General features: G+C 37.9%; 1 protein-coding gene across 2 annotated transcripts; it reads right to left on the reverse strand.

The window, feature by feature from the left end:
• Positions 1 to 120: 120 nt before the first annotated feature.
• cfap91 (cilia and flagella associated protein 91) lies at positions 121 to 24,134 on the reverse strand. 2 transcript variants are annotated; one of them, XM_026909838.3, is made up of 18 exons: positions 23,937 to 24,134; positions 22,432 to 22,508; positions 20,903 to 21,060; positions 20,229 to 20,306; positions 19,153 to 19,209; positions 18,807 to 18,991; positions 17,679 to 17,856; positions 16,992 to 17,149; positions 16,045 to 16,227; positions 12,498 to 12,631; positions 11,224 to 11,337; positions 10,530 to 10,601; positions 10,125 to 10,271; positions 8,570 to 8,791; positions 4,768 to 4,916; positions 2,997 to 3,088; positions 860 to 1,062; positions 121 to 255 (listed from the first exon to the last, which is right to left on the reverse strand). In XM_026909838.3, exons 1-17 carry the CDS (start codon positions 24,022 to 24,024, stop codon positions 869 to 871), a joined length of 2,286 nt encoding a protein of 761 aa, XP_026765639.2. In that variant the 5' UTR covers positions 24,025 to 24,134; the 3' UTR covers positions 121 to 255; positions 860 to 868. The 2 variants fall into 2 exon arrangements, with proteins under 2 accessions (XP_026765639.2, XP_026765628.2); XM_026909827.3 differs by having other exon boundaries at positions 20,229 to 20,333.
• Between the last annotated feature and the right edge of the window lie 879 nt (positions 24,135 to 25,013).

Below are 25,013 nucleotides of genomic sequence, written 5' to 3' on the forward strand. Positions count from 1 at the left end.
GTAATAGAACTGATTTGTGCAAGTGTATGAGTCTGTTTCACCATATTGAATATTCCTATAGGCCTGCTGTGGTACGTTTGTCAGTTTTTGAATATGAATATAAAACAATTTCCACACGCATTATATAAACTGCTTTATTTGGTGATTGATTCTGGTTTTATATTCACTCTCTATTGCATATATGTTTGTATATATATGTATATATATATATATATATATATATATATATATATATCATGTTTCTCCACAAGTCACCTGTGTATCAAGAGAAAACAATTTGGTCAGTAAACACAACAATATCCAACACAGCGATAATAAAATACTAAAATTCTATTCACACTAACGCAAACAAATTATTATGAAGATAATGATGCTAAACTGAAATCATACACTATGTGGCCAAAGATTTGTGGACAGCTGACCATCGCACACAAATGTGGATCTTCTTGCCACAAAATTGGAAGCACACAATTGTATATCGAATGTCTTTGTACACTGTAGCATTACAGTTTCCCTTCACTGGAACTAAGACCCCCAAACCTGTTCCAGCATGACAATGCCCCTGTGCACAAAGTGAGATACATAAACACATGGTTTACCAAGTTTAGAGTGGAAGAACTCGAGTGTCCTGCACGGAGCCCTGACCTCAACCCCACTGAACACCTTTGAGATGAACTGGAACTGCACCCCAGGCCTCCTCACCCAACATCAATGCCTGACCTCACTAATGCGCTTCTCTATCTAGTGGAAAGAGTGTGGGTCTTTGTATGCTGTGGCATCGAAAGGGATGTTCAAACAGAAAATATGGGTGTGATGGTCAGGTGTCCATAAATTTTTAGCCATATAGTGCAGTTCTTACCAATATTCCCTAATCAGTGTGTTCATTCTCCTGATGGTGATCGCTGCTGTGTGAAGCCTCCACCACCTGCTCGACTATCTGAGAGAGCAGTGAGGTGGAGGCTCTGGTCGGGGGAGAGAGGGGCCGAGGGCTTACGGAGGAGCTGTCAGTGCCATGAATGAGGGTACGTGCTGCGTTCAAGTGCCTCCTTTGACTCTGTCTCACTGAAAAGTATAAAGAGGGTGGTTATGAGAAAAAAAAAAAATAGAGAGAGAGAAATTACAGATAATATCTAGGCTGATCTCTGCAGGGGATGTTCAGGGCAATTTATTCAGAGAGTAACTCCCTGTATACATCCCTTGCAGCAGTAAGGCTGTGGATTTTTTTTTTTATTACTTATTAATATCTATAACACATGCTCTTTACACAGTGGATCTTCTCAGCCTGTAACCCCACCATCTGAAGTGGATACACTGACACTCTGGCATACACTCGAATGTTTCCCTGCCGAGTGTAAAGTAGGTGTGAAGATTATATCTCATAGCTGGCATGGGAATATCTGGGGCCCCAGAAGGAGCTGAAATCTTGTGGCTGGGGATAGAGAAGTCTGGACTGACCTTCTTATCCCCTACCAAGAAAAACGAAAGGAAAATGAGTGAATGAATGAATAAACCTTCTCAGCTTGCACAATCAAGCTTGCTGTCTAGTTTATACTGCTTTTGATGGGCACTGTACAGTTTGCCCATAATCCACTGTGTATTGTTCTCCACTTGTTTTTGTCTTATGCACTATTGCACTCTGTAGTCATGTGTTAAGGGTTACTATGTTTTGTGCTGCACTATCGTCTTTAAGGCAATTATTTTTCCATTGTACGTACTGTATACGTGTATATAGCTGGGATGACAGTAACCTGATGTGAACTCCATCATCTTTGTCGAATGCTGCTAACTCTTGAAATTATAACCTACCTTCAAAATAACAGATTGAACCAACCAGGTTTAGTTACTCGACTAAGACTGATTAGATTGTAATTGGTGGCCATGACCAAACATGACCTTTTCCATGGAAACAGAATGTTAAGACATAAAAACCTAGCAGACCTTCACAATTATACTCGAAATTGTGACTCACTTTGGTGGTAATGCCACCGCAATTATTCAACTCACAGAACACCCTGTGAATTTCTGTAATTTGTTGGAAGTACTAATTAGCCTGACAGCACAATTCATGGCTGGGTATGCTTGACTATTAGGCAGCAGGCTGTTTTAGCTAAATGGAACATAAATTGTGACCTTTTGTGATTTAGCTAACTCCAGTTTGTAAAAACACTTCAAAATGATTGTTATTGATAGCTGTTAAAATATGGCTACACATCTTTTTTGAGCTGTATGTGGGAGGTCATTCACTACGAGTCCTGGGATTTGAACTGTTCTCCGTTTATATCCTCACTGACAGATGTGATCGATTAGATAGATAGATGTTCAAAAAGTTGGATTTTGTTGCATTCTGAGTAAACATAAGCTCGTGTAGCAGTAACTGTCCTAGCGGATCATGTGTAGGTGTTGAAAGTGTAACCAAGATACATAAAGGGATGATAAAATTGACAGTTAGATCATTTATTAACTATTTACATGTATTACGTGCGAATCAGAGGCTCTAGATTTATTAAGCAAACAGGCTTAACTAAAAATTTGCATTTGTCCTCAGCTGTGCTAGTCCCAACTCATTCACTGCCAGTTTCACAGATAAGCCCTTTGTACTCTTTTCTACATGTTTACGCTTCAGCTGAAATTTCCCAGAATGCCTGTGATTCAGTCTCAGCTGACCTTGTTTCCAACTGCACATTTACACTGTGTCCTTACACTCTTTATCTATCTTTTAGAATTTCTTGTGCTTTTGAGATACTAAATCTGCAGTGCACAGGATGTTGTTACTGACCATGACAATTACGCTATATTAACAGGGCTATTTGTGATAAATAAACTGCACACAGGGCTCAAAATGCAATAAAAATCTTCCTTTCAATTTTTTTCTCTAATGGTCATACCACAAACAAAGTATAAACATAATCCTCTATAGTTAGCCTGTACATGCTTTACTTTCATCTTGTGCTCGACTAATAAAAGACAAGTCTCTTGATCTGGGAGAAATAACCTACCTCTGTCACGGGCAATGACCTTGTGTACGTCAGGAATGAGGAAGCTGTAGACAAGTTGAGCTACAATCTCCTCTGACTGCACATTGTTCCTCCTGCACACACACACACAAAAAAAAGAAAGAAAACAGGAAGAGGAGGAACAGCATTGGCATAAAAAGTCATGTACAGTATTTATTAAACATAATAAAGAAATATGTTGTTTAGGGAAACTGAGATGCAAGTATAACCAAGCCTTTATATCATATCATAATATCAAAGCACATTGATAATAAAGTATAAAACATTTTAGACTGACATGAGACTTAAAATGCTTAAATGTGACTGAACAGAGGAGCATTTGAATATTCAGAACATGGAATATAAATTGTTTTTAGGAAAATTCTTTTCTAAATCACTTTTGTTGATCCTATTTGCAAAAAAATGTGTCTATACCCCTACAAAAACTAAAATGTTTCTTAGGTTCTATGTCACAGAATTACAGCACCATATCTGTGGCCTTAATCACTTGCCTGCTTGTGACCTCAGTGTTTCACATAAACACAAAGTGGGTGCCCTAAAACTTTGTACAATCTCTGTATTTTTTCCTTCCTGTTCCATTTCTGTTCCTCTCTGTCTTTCTCTCTTCCTGTTAGAAAAGCTGTACGCCCAAGTCGTGTAAAAATAAATATCAACCCATGGAAAATTTCAACCTGTTATGTATAAACAGTGAGGCTGAACAGTTAGAAGTAGCTTAATTTAGGAAGAACACTGCAAACCTGGCAACAATGGTGACCAGGTGGCGTTTTGATGATGCCGGGGTGCACTGCCATTTACACTACAAATGTAATGTGACCACAAGCGTCCCAGTCCACCTCCACATGTGGCCTGAGTGACCTGTCACCTGTGACAGATCATGAGACCTGTATTTAGCTCTGTTCACTTGTCATCTGATCACCTGAGAATGTTATTACCAAGTTTGAACAGGGCTTACTGTATGTGCCCAAATGATGATGCAGTCATCATTAATTTTGTCACTATTTTGTCACAATTCCAGTTGTCTCAAGTTCAAGTGCCACCAGTGGATAGTGTCTTCAGTCCTGTCCTTTACTGTCACCTGATTTGCCTGGCACTGTCTGTCCAACAAATCTAAGCATCCACACATCTCAGTATTTCATCAGTACATCTGGTTTGGAGGTTTATACATTTTAACAAGGTTCAGAAATGAAGACATATTTAATATGAATCCAGAACTTGAATGTTATTATACAGCTACATTCATGTATCTAACACTGTTTCCATATGATACACACATACATTCAACACCCCTTCTTCCAGCGTCTCCTGTTTTTCAATAACAAGCCATTTAGCTCTCAAAGTTACATTTTTTTCATTTTCCAGGACCAATAATTTTCTTCAGACTGTCAAAACCATTAACTGCCCAAGATAAGTTTAATGAGTGCTTTGTGCCTGATAGCCACTTTCAGAGTATCCTCTACTCACTGCCTCACTATGACCCTCAACACACTCATGGATATGAAACATAATGGGTTCCTGGGGCTCTGATGGCCATTCTGGAAGTAAATAACAACTTCACAATCAACATCCAGGGTAGCAGCATCTCCACAACGTATATTCAATATATAACATATTCATGAAGAGCCCGTCTGAAACTCAATAGCAACACTGCCCCCTTTACCTGACTCTACACATTAAACTTATGGAGTACATGTAGCAATCCTTGACCTGAAGCTTTGGATTGAGGAAGCAGTAGAGGGACTGTTCTGTTGCTTACATTTCCTCCATGGCATAGGTGACGTTGTTGAGCTCCTCTGCCATGTGGTGGATCTCTTCTCTGGCCTGAGCCTCGGCCGTTTGATTGATACTGTCCAGGATCACGTCCTCCAGGTATAGATCCACTGTGGCCTGGTGCACCTTCATCACCTGAGAGCACACAGTACAATAGCTACATGGACATCACACTAATGCTGTATGCAGAAATTACATAGTTTTTATGCATTTTTGAAGTGAAAAAAGGTAAACAACCCCAGCACAGTTAACTTATATTTGATTAACTTGAAAACAAAATATATATAGTAATTGTGTCATGCATAACATGCATAAGTTTGAACACCCTACTAAATCAGTACTTAGTAACACCCCTTTGGCAGATATCACAGCTTTGGTAATGCTTTTAGTAGCAAGCTAGGAGTTTTTCTAATCTTGTTTAATGAATTTTCAACCACTGTTCCTTACAGAATATTTCTATTTCTGAGATTCCTGGGTTGTCTTACGTGCACAGCAGGTTTAAGATGTACCAACAGATTTTCAATTATGTTAAAGTCAGGTTACTGTGAGAGCCATAAAGCTTCAGCATTTCCTGAAGTAGTTCATGGTGGATTTTGGGGTATGTCTTGGATCCTGTAGTAGAAGCCAATGGATGGACAGGAGGCGGGTCGAACCGGCAGATAACGCGTGATGATTCTCACCTGTCTTATGACCACCAGTCTACTTATTTGTGTCTCTTTGTGCTTTCAGTAACACCAGCGAGAGAGAGTGAGTGTGGTATGGCAAAGCTGGTGGAGCTTGCGAGACAAGCAGGCACACACACGCAACACACAAACACTATTTTTTAGGTTTATCAAATATAACATTAACATTTGCAGAAAGGATTATGTTTGAAAGGGTTATCTTATCTTTGAAAATTTGCTGCAGAGGTTGTGTTCACTTCAAATATCAACAAATTATGTGATTTGGCCAGGGGTGTTAAAACCTTTGCCACTGTACACACACATGCATGCCCAAACAGAGATGACAGAGATCAAACCAAACACAGAGCTCTGAAATTTCTCTCTCTTTCTCTCTCTCTCTCTCTCTCTCTCTCTCTCACACACACACACACACACACACTTCTTACTGCCATTGTAAGGATCTTCCACTGGCATAATTATTTTGACATAATAATTAATGCATCTGATTATGCTATGCCTAAACCTAAATCTAACACCCCCCACCCCTGCCCCAAACACACACACACACACACACATTAACCTCAGTAACTTAAAAGAAATCATTTGGCTCTTTTTGGAACAGTGAAACGGCAACTAGGAATAAATGAGAGTGTTATCTGGCCCCAAACAGAGAGAATTAATTGGCCAGTTATCTCCTCACTGTCAGAGACACAAAGCAGAGACAGATCCAAGCAGATGGCCCCACACACACATCTCAGTGCTTGGGGAGACAAAGAGGTCAGAGAGTACACTGTTCAATGATTAGGACCACACACATCTTAGTGATTACAAACACAAACACGCGCAAACACTCACACACACAAAGGGCAAGAGCACAGAAGAGCCTCTTTTATCGTTCATTTAGGCTCTTCACTTCTTATGTCCTCTGAGCTCACCCTAGCCTTCTCATGCTTTCATTAATTTTATTTCTTCCCTTGCTGGCGTTTTTTAATTTATTTTCTTCTGTTTGTTTTTCTTCTTTCTGTTTTGAGAGTCAGTCAATGCTCAGTTTTTTAAGTCATTCTTGAAATGACATCTTTTTTTCCCATTCTTTCCCTTTATGTGCCATAGCCTTTTTTGGGTGGTCTTTGACTATACTTACTAACTAGGCTTTCTAAGTTCACTGTTCGTGTTTATCTGCTTATGTGTAGCAGCTGTTTGTGTGTTACTGCTCGGTTGCAATTGGGTAAGACTGGACACCCTGTCCCAATGATAATGATTATTAATTACCATAAATGTCCAATATTAAAAGTCCAATAGTACAAAAGGTATATTCCGTGTACATGGAAATGTCCATGCATGTTTTAACTTATCTATATTTATGTTTTAATACATCATCATTAGTCTTTATAATATATTTACAGTGGATACAAAATGTCTATGCATCACCTTTAATGTGATTAAAGCAAACAACAAAATTCAAGTGAAAAACAAATGGAAATGTTTTAGGAATTAAAAAAAAGAAAAAATCTGGTTGTGCAAGTGTGCACACAATTTTATTATAGGGGATGTGCCTGTGCTCAGAAGTAACCAATCATATTGAAACTCAAGTTCAAAAGTAATTGTCATACACCTGTCATCAATTAAGTGATCAGCTGTTTCCATAGGATTTTCTTGAACAAGAAAACTTGGTTTCATCTGACTGCTGAAGCCATGGGCCACAAACAGCTTATAAAGTATGTCCAGCATCTCATTGTTGAAAGGTAATGATCAAGAGAGGGGCACAAAAAAAAGAAACATTAGCTCTGCAATGGAACACCATGAAGGCCATCACCAACAAGTGGAGAAAATGGACCACTGTAGTGGGCCACTGTAGTGACATTACCCTGAACAGGACATTGCTCCAAAAAAGACAAAAGGACAAGATGAAAACTTATCAGGGAGGCTCCCTATGGCATCATGGAGGTTACCAGCATTAAAGGTGCTGCAGGAATATTTGGTAAATACTGGAGAGTGCAGATGACAACAATTTCTTGTGTTCTTCATGTGAGTGCTAAGGGGTAGGGTAGCTAGACAGAAGACTTTCCCACAAAAAAACATTAAAGCCTCAATAATCACCCCAAACCATGTGGCAAAATGTGTTATGGTCTGATGAGACCAAGGTAGAACTTTTTGGGCATTATTCTAAAAGATATTTTTGGAGCAAAAACAAGACACCCTAAGAACACCACACCCACAGCATGGTGGTGGCAGCATTGTGCTATGGGGCTGTACTCAAGCTAGAGGGAATCATGGATAGCTTCAAATACGAATCTATTTTGGCACAAACCCTGCAGGCCAAATCAAGATGTGCGAAGTTGGTAGGCTCAGCTTATCATCCAAAAAAACCATACCGGCAAAAAAAAAAAAAGGCGAAGCATGGTGGTGGCAGCATCATGTTATGGGGGTGCTTCTAGTTAGCTGGAACCGGGGCTCTAGATAGAGGGAATCATGGACAACTCCAAATACCAATCTATTTTGGCACAAAACCTGAAGGACTCTTTTAGAAGATGATGAAAAATTTCACCATCCAGCATAATTATGACCCAAAGCACAAATCCAAGTCAACAAATGAAGTAGTAGAAGAAGAAGATCAATGTTTTGGAATGGCCCAGTAAGAACCCAGGTCTAAATCCTACTGAAAACCTGTGGGATGACTTGAAAAGGGCTTTGCACAGGAGATCATCTCACAATTTGATAGATGTGATAGAAAATTGCCAAATCAATATGTGCTAAAATGGTAGAATCTTACCCAAAAGAGTGAGTGGTGTATTCCAAACAAGAGGTACATTAACAAAGCATTAGTTAAGGGGTGTGCATACTTATACAACCAGGTTACTGTAACTGGGGAGTTTCTTCCCCCTAACATTTCTATTTGTTTTTCACTTGAATTATGTTGGTTGCTTTATCTTCGTTCATTTTTTACATCACAAAACGCTGCAAATTTTAATGGCGGTGTGTAGACTTTTTATATCCACTGTGAACCTCCATGACAGTGAAACTCATAAAGAAAAGCATAAATTAACATAATTATTTGACACTTTTGTGAGTAGTTAAATGAAGATGACTAAGTGCAGAAGTATGATAAGGGAGAGGATGTGTGTTCACCTGTCTAAAGATCTCGTCTTCCTCTCTCCGTCTCCGCTCTTCCACCTGTCTCCGCCCACTCTCTTCAGCCTCGCGAAGGCGACGGTCTCTTTCTGCCAGTAGCATGAAAGCATGGATCCTTCTTTCCTCCTGCAGACGAACCAGCTCCTTCGCCAGGAAGTCCAGCATGTCACCAGTTACCGCCCCTGAAAGGCCATCTACATAGCTCTGTATTTGAGACATCTGTGAGAGACAGTGGGAGAGAGAGAGAGAGAGAGAGAGAGAGAGGGAGAGAGAGAAGCAACAAATGAAACAAGACATTAACCGCAAGTCACATACACAAAAAATGAATGACTAATGATTATTATATTCTGTTAGATACTTAAATCTAATCAATTTTCTATAACATCAGCTCTGCCAATGGTTTATAGGTTTATATTAATGCATATTTTAATGCATAATATGTTATCATCATCTATAACAGCTCACAAGGATTTGTACGGCAGATGCTCCACATAAGGACTAATAATAAAAACCGGATTAAAAATGTGTTGATATTTAACAAAGAATAATGTATAATTGTGGATATGGTGGAAACATAACATTTATGGAAGAAATCTCGATTGTCAGAGCTTTGTAACGATCAGTAAGTTTTCCGCCATGGGAAAATCTTCAGAACAGAAGATGTTGAGCTTTGTGGTTGCTCAGGAACATGACAAGCTGCATTTTTTTGTCTTATTAACTATATGAGAGAGAGCGAGAGAGAGAGAGAGAGAGAGAGAGAGAGCGAAAAGGCTGTTGAGAAAAGGATAAATTTATGGCTGCTTTAACATAAGTGAGAATAGGAACTTGTAAGATGTTCCACAACAGTAAATGTAACTATGAACTGTTTAAAAGTGCAACATGTTGTTCAATAATAAATTAAAAAGTGTAATCATTGGGAAGTTGCTGTGGTATAAGAGGAATAAAACACTCTATGCAGTGCCTTTATTGGAAAATAAAAAAACTTCTGGGTGGTAACCGATGATGATGCTGATTATTTTCCTATGACAGAACACCCAATCATGTTTTATTCCTTGCTTAAGACATGGATAAAGCCAAGATAAAGGGAGAGTAACAGCAATGTTATTTGTTACTGGGTTTCTCAGACATCTCATAAAGAATTTTTTTTTCACTTTTATATTATTTTCAGTTTCCATATGAAACTAGTTTAAGTTTCAAAAATAGTTTTTATTAGTATTTTTTTTTTAGCTTTTACACTTCAGTTATTATATTTCAGTAGACCAAACATTAGATTTGGAAAAAAATAGAGTTTTTTCTTTTTCTTTTCTTTTCTCAATCCGTTTCTAATGGAATATTTTTATTTTTCATTCAGTTGTTTTTTTTTACGACCATAGGTTTCGCCATGATATCCTTGGAAAGAATTTAGAGCAGGAATGCTATACAACAAAAAGAACTGGAGCAGAGGTCAGTTATGTAAATCAGCGTATGTCCTGTTTATTGTTGCAGTCACGCACATCATGCAGCATGGCTCACAGTGAAAGTGTTGAATGAACAGGCTGTTTAACGTGCTTACCCTGCTCTCACGGATCTCTCTCTGTTTCTGCAGGGCCAGTGTGACCTGTTTATCTGCTCTTTGTAGTTCTTGCTCCTCCCGCTGCAGGCTGTGGGTGGTACGCAGCTCCTGGATCAGCTCCAGTTGCTTCTCTGCGCCTTCCAGCATCTGGAACACAACAGATACTACATCGGTGAACAGCTTCACAGATTAAGACTTGACAAACAGTTGCTGAGAAAGAGACCCAGTCATCACATTCACATATGTACAGTATATATACTGTAGGAAATATAAGCTGGATGTTTGTTCAGTTGATCATGTCTGGAACTTTTAAGAGTCGTTAACAATTCATGACTTATAAAGATCAATGAAAGTTTAGCACACAGGTTAGACAAAGATTTCTATCATGTACTTTTCTCTGTGTACCTGGTTCTGGATGGATCTGCCTCTGAGCAGCTTCTGTAGGAAAATAACAGCAAGCTCCTTTTCCTCGTCTCCCTGCAAAACGTACAATATTTTCCACATAGCGTCATGCTGTCTTTATGACAATATTTCATTCATATACCAAAGCTGCCATTTTGCTAGGAATAAATAAAAAGATAGAAAAATCTTTTTGCAGTCAGGAACCCTTTTAACTGTAAAAATATTCACATACCCTGTAGTACATATTTATTTTACAAACAAGCGATTAAAAAATGATTACACATTATTTAAGTATGTACAATAATATTTATTGGACTGAGAGAGTTTTTTTTTTATTTCTTTACTTTTCATTTATAGAACCCATTTTTTAAAATGAAAGTTGTCATTAGATGTCAGATGACATTTATAGGCAAAATAACTTGAATAATGATGAGTTGTGGTTTACAGCACTGCAACAAAATTAAAAAAAAAAAAAAAAAACTTGGCTCTGCTTCACGGGCACCACTTTCAGAACCATGGTTCTAGATAACACCTCTGTTATCTAGTGTGGGATCTGTCACGGGAACTATGTAATCAGTCTTCTAAAAACAAGTCTTGTTTATACAGGCAGGGGTTTTCCAATTGAGTACCAAGAAAATCAAGATGCAGTAAGGATAGTGCGTGTGTTTTTTCACAGCTCGAGCTGTGAGCAGATTACCTCTGGAGGCACATCCACCACAGGCGTTGGGGGACGAGGGACTGGTTTCTCCACCCTATAAAGGAAGCGTAGGGGCTTCTTTTCCTCCACCTGGACCTTCTTGTCTTTCAACGCCTGCAGCAGATGTATTGAATGACATTACTGACTGCACTCTGTAAGCTCAAATAGACCACCTGAGCAGTTTACGAAAACAGCATAGTGCGTGTATGTATGTATGTATGTATGTAATGCTGATATACTCTTAGCTGGTAGCAGGAGTGGACAAAGTACTGAGGAATTATACTCAGTATAATTAAGTGTAATTATAGTAGTATAGTTAAGTGGAAAACAGAAAAGTAAGTGACAAAAGTAAGTAAATGTCATTTTTTTCATGTCAGAAGCAACTTTTACTACTTTGTTGTTATAATATTGAAAATGTCAATCAAACTCTGTAAGTTCACTGGTCACATGCATGACTAACACAATGTAGTTTGTTAAATTAATCAATATAGCTAATTACCACTAGCTAGAATTTGATTTGCTGCCTAGCCATTTATGTTACCTACTGGAATTGAGTCTCAATAACCTGGCATTAGCAAAAAAACAGGCCAATATAGCTATTCAGATGATCTAAACGTACCTTAAATTAGATGGAGTTCATGGCAACCAGGGAGGTAAAGGCAATGCCACATTTTATATGAGAATTTTACTGAGGTAGGGCCAGGGACGCTCAACCTCAATTTCCACACTAAAGTCCACTGCTATATATAATTAAACACATACGGATAGCTATAGTGCTAAGGTTAGGTCACCGCAGATGAAGAAAGATTCTGGATGCTAAACTGAACCCATTCAATTGACATATAGCATACAGTCTTTGGCTGGATGAGAGAAGAAGAGACATTACATTGGAGATTTGTAACAAGTATTTTGAAGGTCTAAATAAAAACATAATGAGTCAAAAATATGTTTTTTTTTCCCCTTGGAAATGTAATTAAGAGTATCAATTTCAATTTGAATAACACAAGTACAGTACAAATACGTGTGTAGTAAAAAAGTGTAATAACAAAGTATCATTGCTCAAGTATTTTCCACCTCTGGCTATTAAAGAATGTTTAATGATCACTCTTTGTACCATTTTACAGTAAAAAAGAAAAGTTGCTTTGCAATCTTCTGAGAAAGTCACCTCAGAGTTATTAACCACACTGAAGGAGAATATGACTAACAGAAGGTCAGTTCCAGTTCCATCCTCTGCTCTTACCCAACATAAAGACCCTGATTAAGTGTTTTCTTACCTGGTGAGTCTTCATTAACTCAATTTCCCTGCGTTCTGAGCGACTGATGAAGCCTTTGTTCTTCTTCGGCTTTGGGGCTTTTATTTGTGGCTCCAGGACTGAAGGTGGAAGACCTGCCTCCAGCTCCAACAGACCTTACACACACATACACCAGAAGATAAATTTAGAGTTTTAATTTGCTTGGAGTAACATATTTGTAATGACATAGTCCCAAACAATACAGGTAATACATTTTTATAGATCAGGTGAATTTAATTGATTAAATTAAATTATGCAAGCTAATGAATTTAAATCACCACATGAATGTTGATGAACAATTTTTTTTGTCTTCTAGTCCGTTAATTGCAATAAAATGTTGTATTCTACCTTTTAGCGGGTTTGATTGTATAGGGATTGCGTATGGATTAAAACTGGTTTATTGAGTGTTGCTAAATAAATAAATGGCACGCATCAATCTACACAGAATAAATATCATGTATGTTAAGTCAACCACTGCCCTAGGCAGAAAAAGTGAACCCCAACCAGAGAGTAAAGATGGTGCAGTGTCAATTCATGGTATGAGGTACACGATTAAAAAGTGACTGAGTGGGCTGAACACCAGAAAAACACAATGTGTGTAAATATTCTTAATGAAGAGAAGGCAGATGGTTTGAGTTTCAATATTGTTGCAGCCAAACTGTGTACAGACTACTGTACTATTTATACATATCACTATGTTGGTTTTGTTTACACCTCAGCGCTGATGACTTCTTGATTGGTCAGAAGGTGTTTATTAATTTTCTATAACAGCACATTTGCCAGTAGTTCAGGCTGCAAGACGAATCACAGGTTTATACTAATATGCTTCTTCTAATATGTTATTGTTTCTATAGTAACAATGTCCACCATGATTTGTATGGCAGACACTCAACATAAATGTCTATTAGAAGACGTTTATTTAGCATTTATGGAAGGAGTCTCCAGTGGCAGTGTATTGTAAGAGTCAGAGATAAAGCTATTTCTTTAAGTTTTCCAATATGTGAGTCTTCAGTGCAGTGTGCTTTGTGGTTTCTTGCTAACACAACAAACATTTTTTTGTCTTATTAAGGAAAAAAAAAAAGAAAGGCTGGTGAAGGAACAGCTGTTTATGGCTGCTAATACCAAAGTGACAATAGGAACTAACTTGTTTCACAGATGGTCCACAACATTAAATATATAAAATTGATTCTTTAATATATATTTAAAAAAATGTTAGTGTTTGCAAATTGCTGTTGTATAAGATGAATAAAACGCTTTTTTGACATGCTGTAATAGGAAAATAATCAAGTTTGAGGTGTTAAGAGTAACTCTGCTTCATGACAGGCTGCATCACACCACCCTGTCGTTGATTACTTTCCTATAACAGCCTGCTCCAAAGTGATTTATTCCTTGTTCCAAAAATGTTTTACAACACAAAAATGCAGGTATTAGTTTTTCTTCTGTTTTTTCTGGGCCTAAATAAGTGAATGAATAATTAAGAGAATGTCAGTGTCACATACAGCAGAGACAATTCTCCACCATGCCACCAGAGGGCCCCCTCCTCTGAATTCTAGGACTCTTCTTCAGCGGTCACATTCATTTCCTCCCCATGGACTATATAATGCTCACTTTCAGCATGCCTAATTGCAAAGCCTTGTCGAGTATCCTTGTCTAAGTTGTGAGCTGTTGTTCTGTATTTGTCTAATCCTCGACTGAGGTGAAACAATACACTCCGGTCATGATTTGATTCAATTCATTTCTATATATTATTTCTATAATATTTTGAACAAAATCTGAATTAAGAAAAATTCTGACTCTTTTTTTTTTATTCCTATATAATTAACAATGCAAAACAATGTGCATTTTGTCTGTATAAAACTAAAGAAGTAAAAAAATTGTTAGAAACAGAGATTTAATATTATAAACAAAATGTACTATAGGTTCACCATATCTTAAAAATAAATAACAACATTTTTAAATTCTCCAAAATATTTGATTGAATAAACAAAAGTCTCTGACCTAGACACTTTAAAAATGATTGAGTGAAACATAATGAGCTCCGTAGCAGTGCCTGAGGCATCATTTTAACTGGAAATAGAGCTCCAAAGTCAGCTAAAATGCCCGGTTTCTGTGGCCTCTCTCTCGAGCACAGTAAATCACAGAGGCGTGGGACCATTGAAGACTACTGAAGAGCTCTTTTTAACTATGACTGAACACAATTATGTGACCAGCATGCTCTCTGTGTATTTTAACTCTATGGGTTGTGCAGATTGGGCCCTCTGGTGTTCAAACAGTGCAACTGCATTAGATGCATAATTAATAAAATGCTGATTTCCACAACGTGAATCGCACATTTCCACGATGCACACAGTCATACTTTTTGGATCGCCATGCATTGTATCATGATGTATTGTTACACCCCTAGTGTTTGACAAGTACTTTGATTATTGGCCCACTCATTGGATGTGCCTTTGGTTTTTGAATATTGGATACTCAGTGTGTGACTTGTGGACTGTTTTGGTGTTGGATACATATGTTGCCCTCTGCTTTGTAACTTTATGTGGAAAATGAATGCTTGTGTCACTTTGGTGGTTGCCAGGCATGGATCTATAGATGAGTGATGAATGTGGCTACATTACCCTGGAGAATTACGTAAAGAAAAAGTGGTTAAAAACTGAACAAACCTACACAAACAGAACATTTCAAGAAGTGTGCTGCTGTACTGATGTACTGTTCATAGGGCCCTCAGTACTACAATCATTTGACGTCTGACATTATCAGCCTTAAAATCTTCCTTCGGTAAGAGCTGCCAATTAGTCTTTCGGCACTTTCACATACACCGTACTCTGTTTAAACCCTAATGCACTGATGGGTGCAGAGCAAAACAACCAGTTCATCTCTAGAATGTTGCAAGCAACACCTAAATTCAACTGCAGTAATAACATGATTTACCCTTGCTTCGATGCAATTGCAGGATGTGATCAATGAATTAAAGACTTTTTTGAGAACATTTCCAGCCCTGCGTCAATGTTTTCATTTGCTGACACGTTTAAATTATGGCAGTGTGAAACCGAATTGGATCAAATAAAGAAAACTTACGGAAAGTATTGATTTTACTCTAAGACAGACCAGACCAAACAAACTAAAAGGTGAGAAATTGTGTTATTGCACTAGTCAGACCTCTGTAAGTTGTTTTCTCTGTAGCTCTGTTCTCTCTGGTCCGATAAGCATTCAGGTAAATCATTTTTGTAAATGCATGTGATTCTGTAACCTGCAGAAGCTGGTCTGGTTCATGTTTTGAAAACTGGACTTGCTGAACTATGGCCAGATTTTACACATAAATTTATAAGCTCTACTGCAGTATTTTTTCTTGTGCTCGATTTGGCCTAGTGAAATCATTTTCTTGGTCCATCTGTTGATGACCCCTGCTATACAATAATATGTCCTGTAATGTAAAATGTGAACACGTTTATAAAAGAACACACACATATGAAGGCTCTGCACCGAGCATTAGATATTAGGTGGAACTAATCAGTGATACACTAGAGACCTTGGTAGCTTTCGAGGAAGTGGCTCTTGACGATGTCACATTGTGAGTGCCGATCAGGGAAGACTCCGTGGCGGGAGAGAGGAGCGTAGGTCTGAGAGCCGTAATCAAAGTGCTCGTTGATAATGTCCCGTCTCATCAACGTCCCTTCCACTGTCTTTCTCTTTGCCATGAGTTTCCGCAAAGCTGTGAGACAGAGCAATTTAAGGATTAACAATACAATACAAACTTCTACTTTAACTTACATTTAATTTTAATCTAAATGCATGTAATTAATTTCAGTACTAATTGCACTACTTAATTGTGTGGACAGTGAGCTATACTGTATGTAGCCTACTTTTATTTCTTTTATTGTGGTAAACTTTGTTTTGAATGTGCATAAACCTGCAAAGATGTCACTTACTTGGAGTCAGTAAGACAGTGTGTCATTCAAAGTAACATTCAGATTTTACATCAAATAAACAGTGTTTTTGAAAGATGACACATGGCACATTTTATTCATCATAGTTGCAAATTTGAGTGCATGGAATGACACAAAATGAATTTGTTTGATTCACGAAATTGTGGTCATCAAAATGAGCAGTGGTTTGAGCATAAACGATGAATCAGCTTTAGCTGTGGGTAAACAAGCTCCTGCAAACTCGTCTCTTTTAGAATATACGTACCCCAATTCACCCTACCTATCACAGTTTTCCTTATGATAAACAGGCAATAAAAAAGCATTCATGAAAGGTTGCAGAAAGAACTGAAATGGAAATTCAAAAGTTAAATGTAGACTTACAAGGTGATTTAAGTGTTTTTGCTTTACTTGTTTTGAAGGGTCAGTAAAGTGACTGTTCATTTTCCTCAGTGAAGCTTTGAGCTTTTGTAGGGAAAATTGTCAGAGTGATATTGACAGGTAATGAATGTGACCTTTCCTCTAATAGAGATGTAAGTGCATGCGGTCTTACAGAGTACGTAGTTATTGCGTATTTTCCGGAGTCGTTCTTCTTTCTCTCTCTGCCGCTGGGAAAAACGCTCATCCAGCTGCTGCACTGTGACTTTGTCCTTTTGTGACTCTCTCTCCTGTAAGAACTTCATGAGAAGTGCCAAACGAGCTTCTTGTAGCCTGCAGCACAAAGACAAACATATACAGACCTAGGTGTATCCACGATACACACATATTCATACATGCATTTTCCAGTGACTAATGAAGTAATTATAACTAGGACAATTTAGGGTGCAAAACAGGACTATTAGCAATATACTAGACTCCAGTTAGGCATTTAATCGAATGCTTGCTATGTTCTCAATTATATAACACTATACTTTATATATTTCTTTCTATATAATTGCCTTGGGGGTTAAAGGCAATTACTTGTCTTAGAGATGGTGGTCTAGAGGCTACTGAAAAACCAACTTGGAAATGTAGTGACCTATGGAAAACTTTTTCCCCATGTAAACACTGGCATATCTTTTGAACTTAAGTTGCTGAGTGTGTGTATGTGTGTGTGTGTGTGTGTGTGTGTGAGAGAGAGAGAGAGAGAGAGAGAGAGAGAGAAAGAGAGAGAGATTGCTTATGTAGAGTGAGAAGGAGGCCACAGGTCAGAGTCTGGAAGTGTAGCACAGAGGGCTGTGGTAAGAGAACTGTTTCTCACTTCTCAATCTCCTGCTCCCTGAAAGCCCACTCCTTCCTCTCCATCTCATCCATCATCCTCTTCCTCTTGTCCAGCTGAGTGAGATCATTCAGAGGTGGTAGCGTGGCCTCCCAGGCCCTCTTCTTCCTTGCTCTTTCGATCATCTCCACTTCGTCCAGGCCAGCAGGAAGCCCATGACCTGAACATACAAATCTTTTTTCTGGTCTAACTTTCCAAAGGTATGGTTTTGATGAACCATCTGGATTGGTGTTCTGTTTAATTCTGGTCAGTTAAGTCTATCGCACACAGGCTGAGCAACGTAACATAGCCTCATAAGAGACAGGTGACTTCCCTTAAACTGTCTTTGAGCCAGATAGAGTAGCACATTGTGTAGTAGCACATCATAACAGAGATAAGCATTTGACTTTTAAAAAGGTCTTGTATTTTAGCTGGTGCTCTAGCATTAGCGGGTTAGCTTGCTACTATCAGCTTTATGCTGTTTACAGCACAACCCCATTGCTGTTTCACAAGTATCTCACAATAGCAGTTTTCTATCAGAGAGGGTGCACTTCCAAAATCTTACAACCTGGAGCTTTAAGGGTGCACTGGTTCATAATGTTTAAAAGTATGAAGAGCTGTAATATTAATATAATTTCAGAGAAATGTTTTCACATTTCTACATTTAAGCTCTGCTTAAAAGGTGACACAAACCAGTAGAGAGGTTTTTGACGTTTTATCACTGTTTCCATTGCAATAGAAACAGCACAGGGCTCTAAAAATTGCAGACTGTAAGAAAGGTTTAAGGACTAGTATAAGACATTTGTGTGTGTGTGTGTGTGTGTGTATATACATATGGCTAGAAAAAGTGTTTACACACTGTGATATCTGCAAACGGGGGTGTTAGTATGTACTGACTGAGCAGGCTGTCCAAACATTTTCACATGACACAATTACTATTTTTTCTAGTTGTTAAGTTTGTCAAATATAAAGTAATTGTTTATTTGCAGAAAACTGTATTTTTTTTGTGTTTGTTTTATTGTTCCAGCTGTTGTGTTTACATCTTTTCACTTTAAGAAGCAAAAAAATATGTAATTTACCCAGGGATACCCAAACTTTTGCATACAACTGTATGTCTTTATGTTTGCATACCCCAAGAGAAAGGGGCCAGAGTGAGGATTTCTGGAATCGCTGCTCCTGGACGTAGTATGTATTCAGGGCTGTAAGGATCAGTCTGAGCCTCGCTGTCACGGTAATCTGTCTGAACCCCCACTGTGCGCTGGAAAGAGCTTTCCATCCACTCAGAGCCTTCCTGCTGGGCATTGTAGGGGTCACCTCTGTGATAAAATACACAAATTAGTCCATTTCCAACAAATTCACTCACATACACAGAATATATATATATATATATATATATATATATATATATATATATATATATGTGTGTATGTGTGTGTGTGTATGCATACTGGAACTATTGTGATATCATGTGACTTACTTGGGTAATGCAAAAATAACATCAGGTGGGATCTGTTGAGCAAAGGGGATGAGTGGACTGATAGAAGGTATAAAGACAGGAAATAAAAAGGAATAATTAATATGCATGCTTATAACAGAAAAAACTGCTTTTGCTAGAAGAGTAATTACTCTCAAAATCCAAGGCTGCCTTTCACAATTGTCCCTTATGTGTCTCTCATTCAGACAAACTAGGAATGCACTGGTCTGAAAGGCCAGCATTTGATCGTATTCAACATTTTTCTCCTGATCCAGTTCAATGTCAGGGATGTGCATAAATATAATACATATACACAAATCGCTCTCACACGAAGCATACAGCAGGGTTTATAAAGATGCAGAGGATCGCACACACAGTTTATTTAATACCTGTACTACTGCTCAATGTAGCAGCAGCACAATGCATAAAATCATGTAGATACATGTCAAGAGCTTCAGATTATGTTCATATCAAATATCAGAATGGGGAAAAAGTGTGATCTCAGTATTTCAGAAACTGCTCATCTCCTGAGCAGTCTGTAGAGTTACACAGACTGGTTCGAACACACAGGAAGGCTATAGTAACTCAAATAACCACTCTTTACAACTGTGGTGAGCAGAAAAGCATCTCAGAATGCAGGACATGTTAAACCTTGAGGAGATAACCTCAGGAATCTGAGGCTACAGTGGGCACAGACTCACTCAGACTATTTAGTTGAAAATTGGATAAGCATTGTCTGGTCCCTAATCTAATGTTTGATGTGAACATCTGAGTGTACATGTGAATAACTGAAGCTCCTGACCTGTATCTACATGACTTTTTAAGGTATTGTGATGCTGCCACATGACATATATTTATGTATGTCCTCTAATTCACAACTATCTGTCATGCCATGTGACATGTGTGCCATGTGACGATGTTAATATCAGATCAATATTAGTCAGTACTCAGAGTTCAGAATAAAATAGTGGATGTGCATTCCTAATTCGCACACAGTACCACCTGAACAACAGTGTGAAATTATGTTGACGGGTGGTGATACACACATTTGTATGAGTGTATACGTATGTAAAGCTTACCGCTTAAAAAACTTCCAGCGGTCTGCTCCAGAGACGTCCTCAGGTTTGGGTTTGTGCAGCTGAACGCCCGGCAGCACCCTGGCACAAGAACACACATACGAGCTGCTGCAGAAGGTGTTCACCACATCACACACAAATATAGCACATGAGAGGAATAAGTCAGAGTGGTTTCCGTAATAATACATAATACTTGTTTTACTGAAATCTGTCATGCTTTGTACAGTGTGGAATCTGAAACTGTGTGTTCCTGTCTGCTTACCGCTTACAACACAAAAACGTGACAGAACATACAGATAAGTGACAATAAACAACACATAGCAAAACAAAATGAATGTGTTTGTGTGTGTTTGTCTGGTTGGGGTATGGAAACGGAGGAGGGAATGTATATTAACTGTAAGCTAAAGGAACGCGTGTGCAGCCACATTTCCGATAGCGGATTAGCAGTGGGGGGAAAACGACAAGTGGTTGTGGTGCGATGTGTGTAATGTAACGCCAGTGCTGCTGCGACCAGCGGTGACTGTCTGCTCCGTCACACAGAGGAAAGTAAAGACAGTGTCACTGGAAAGAGATCGGTACAGTATGTGTGGGTGTGTAGATTTCCTTTCAGGATGCAGGTACAGGAAATAGTGTACGTGTGTGTGTGTGTGTGTGTGTTTGCATGTGTGTGTGTGTACCCTGCTAGTGTCTGCAGTGTCTCTCTCCTCTGCTCAGCATGTCCTCTCCAGCGGCGGTCGATGAAAGCAGGAACAGGATCAGCAGCATGCAGGCGGAGTGTGAACCGTGGGTGGTGAGGGAGATTACTGAACATGGAGTTGAACTCGGGAACCTTCCTCTACAGTTAGACACACACACAAATACACACACGAATACACACTCGAACATCACCCAGTCTATTATCTTACATAGACAGTATATCACTGAATACAACTTTTATATTGTTTATGACCAAAGTAAGAAACAACCATGTATCTTGTACATCACTGTGAAATCCCAGGCTACACTACACCTTAGTATTGTTTGAGAATAGATCACAGGTTCAGGTTTTTGTAGCCAGAGACCCCAGTGCTTGTGCTTTTCTCAGTAAAATGAGAAGCTGTGTGTGTGTGTGTGTGTGTGTGTGTGTGTGGTTTTTATTTTATTTTTTTTAATATCTATAACGTCAATAGAGAAAAAAGAGAGGCTGGTGAGGGAACAACTGTGTATAGCTGTTATAACTCAAATGAAAACAGAATCTAACTTGTTTTCCAGACTTTCCACAACATTAAACATAACTATAAATGATTCTTTGGCAAGTTGCTGTGGTATAAGAGGAATAAAACACTTCAGGCTTCATCTCATCACCCGGTAGTTGATTATTCTCCCATAGCAGCACTCTCCCAAGTGTTTTATTCCTTACTTTACAGTACATACTGCTTTAACTGATTATATGAATGATATTACATTAACAAATAACTAAATTGAAACAGAGGATATTGATCAATTGGCAATGTCACCATGTTATGCTGAAATGAATATAGATAGGCTCAGATGAACAATTTTAGACCTTTAGACATTTTTTTTTAGGTCTTATAGGATTAATCAACTGGAGGCAACAACTAAAAAGATAAAATATGAATAATAGATGAATAACTGTGATACCATTTACATTAATTCACAGACACTACTCAAAAAGCCCAATATGGTATTATACTGATAATAGAAAAAACAGGTTTAATTATGGTCATTAGTTCCAGTGTCTTTCACATCAGCGTCTTTTATTCTCTTTTCAGGTGCTGATTTTTAGTCACATTATTTTTCCAAGGATGTTACGAGTGAAATGCAGTTTAATGCAATGCAAGAGAGAAAAAACATGAGCTAGAGAGAGAGAGAGAGAGAGAGAATGAGAGCAAGAGAGAAAGAGAGAGAGAGAGAGAGAGAGAGAGAGAGAGAATGAGAGCAAGAGAGAGAGAGAGAATGAGAGCTAGAGAGAGAGAGAGAGAGAGAGAGAGAATGAGAGCTAGAGAGAGAGAGAGAGAGAGAGAGAGAATGAGAGCAAGAGAGAGAGAGAGAGAAAGAGACACCATTAAAACCGATCTACCTATTAAAGGATAACAAGCCTGCCACGAATAACATCAAATACACAAATCACACAAACTCTTCTCAGCATTAGACTTAAGACTGTATGTGTTTTTCGATAGCTGTGACATTAAGCTTCATCACTCACCAGGCGGTCCACAGACCCCTGAGCCCTACAGCTCGCCCGGATGTGGTCCATCTCCGCGGACACGGTGAAAACAGGATCTGAAACAGGACAGAATCTTTACACCTTTACATTCAAGCACGTATCATCCTGCTTTACCTTTTGTTTACGAATCATAGCATATATCATATAAAACTTGATAATGATACTTCTACTATCACTACTACTACTAATTAATTGTTTTATTCTTTTACTGTTTCATTTGTATTTTATATAATTGCTGTCTGAATTTACAAACTGATATTTTGCCAGAACTTTTTTGTCTTTTAAATGGTAAATAAATAAAGATGACTACTACTATTACTACTAATACTAATACTATTTAATTCACTTCAATTTTATTTTGTAAAGCTTTTAACAATGGACATTGTCACAAAGCAGCTTTACAGAAATATATAAATTCAGGATATAAATTATAAATTCATAAATGTATCCCTAATGAGCAAGCCAGAGGTGATGATGGCGAGGAAACCTTGAGAGGAACCAGACTCAAAAGGGAATCCACCCTCATCTGGGTGATAACAGATAGTGCGATTATAAATAATTCCCTTCTATAACTGTGTACTATAGAGTCAAAAAGTGCAATTGTGTAAACAGGAAATTCATTACAGGTTTCACATGAAGTCTGTTTTCCTAAAGTTATCAATTGTTTACCTCTACAGTCAGAATCAGATGAATCAGAATGAGCTCTTATTGCCAAGTGTGCTCACACACACACACACACACAGGGAATTTGACTGGGTACAAAGCGTCCAGAACACACACACCAATAAGATGGCAAGACATATAATAATAAAATTTACAAATAATAATAATAAGAGAGAATATCTAACACTGTACAGCAGAAATATTAGGCTTAAAAGGAGTAGATATATGTACAGATATAATACAGCTGTGTGCAAGGTGAAGACAATGACAGAAGCTTTAAGGATATGTGTACAGGTATTACAGTAAAGAATGAATTCATATATTGCACAAATTGTACTACTACTACTACTAACATTACTACTGATAATAATAATAATAATAATAATAATAATAATAATAAAAGAGTACTAATACTAACACTAGTACTACCTATACTACTACTACCACTATAACTAATAATAAAAAGAAGAAGAAGCAGAAGAAGAAAAAGAAGATTATTGTATTAAACAGGTATCACTATGGAAAACTGCACTGCTAAATATAGATATAATTTTGCTTGTTTCTAAAAATAAATGTTTAAAATTAGTTATTTTCCAATAATCCAAAGCTAGAAATGAGTAAAAATGTCTAAAAACAGGTTTAGTAAGATTTAGGAGCATATTTTTTTTAAATTGTAATCTTATAATAGGAAATACTAAATAAATGTGAGTGTGTTCAAGACATTTTTTATTTGCTAAGATGTTTTTTTCTCAGTGTCTGTAACTGTTTACAGTTTAGCCGGGTGTTAGCTAGTATGCTAAGCCTAACTCTTCTGAACTTACCGTACAGATAATCATACTCCCTCTGCGCTCTGAATCCCTTACTGCCTTCATTTTTCCTGTGAAGCGTGTGGGTGATGGAAATACTCATTTTACACGTATTATAAGCTATAATTATGTCGCCTTTGCTACTTTTAAAGTGCAATGTTATTGCTCGGCTAGCTAGCTAGTAGAAAACGGTGACAGGTGGTTATGTCGCCATGGCAGGTTACCATGGAGACTGTAAACGACCAGCCAAAGCGTTACTTTAATGTTACCACCAGAGGGCGCAGTGGGGAGGTATCGCCTTTCAGCTTAAAGTGATCATTAGTACTGCCTGTGATTAACAACAACAACAACAACAACAACAACAATAATAATAACAACAAACAACAACAACAATAACAACAACAACAATAATAATAACAAACAACAACAACAATAACAACAACGACAACAACAATAATAACAGCAATAATAATGACAACAACAATAACAACAACAACAATAACAACAACAACAACAATAACAACAACAACAATAATAATAACAAACAACAACAACAATAACAACAACGACAACAACAATAATAACAGCAATAATAATGACAACAACAACAACAATAATAATAACAAACAACAACAACAACAACAATAATCTGTATTACTGTAATGGAAAATCTTCCAGCTCTCGTTTTGTTTCGCTTATGTGTGTGTGTGTGTGTGTGTGTGTGTGTTTTCATCCTTCAAAGCCCTAAGCGGTCTGTGTCCCAGGTCATTTTAAATGCCTGGTATTTCTATTAATCACCACCTGCACCAAAACAGGGAAAAAAAATTAAAAAGTAACCACAAAGTTATATTTATAGAGTACTGTGCAAAAATCTTAAGCACCCTAATTTCTTTATACAAATTTTGTCTTTGATGTACACTATATTACCAAAATTCGGTCACCTGCCTTGACTCACATATGAACTTAAGTGCCATCCCATTCCTAACCCATAGGGTTCAATATGATGTCGGTCCACCTTTTGCAGCTATTACAGCTTCAACTCTTCTGGGAAGGCTGTCCACAAGGTTGAGGAGTGTGTTTATAGGAATTTTT

The sequence above is a fragment of the Pangasianodon hypophthalmus genome, chromosome 5 (assembly GCF_027358585.1).
Source record: "Pangasianodon hypophthalmus isolate fPanHyp1 chromosome 5, fPanHyp1.pri, whole genome shotgun sequence".
Lineage (NCBI taxonomy): Eukaryota > Metazoa > Chordata > Actinopteri > Siluriformes > Pangasiidae > Pangasianodon > Pangasianodon hypophthalmus.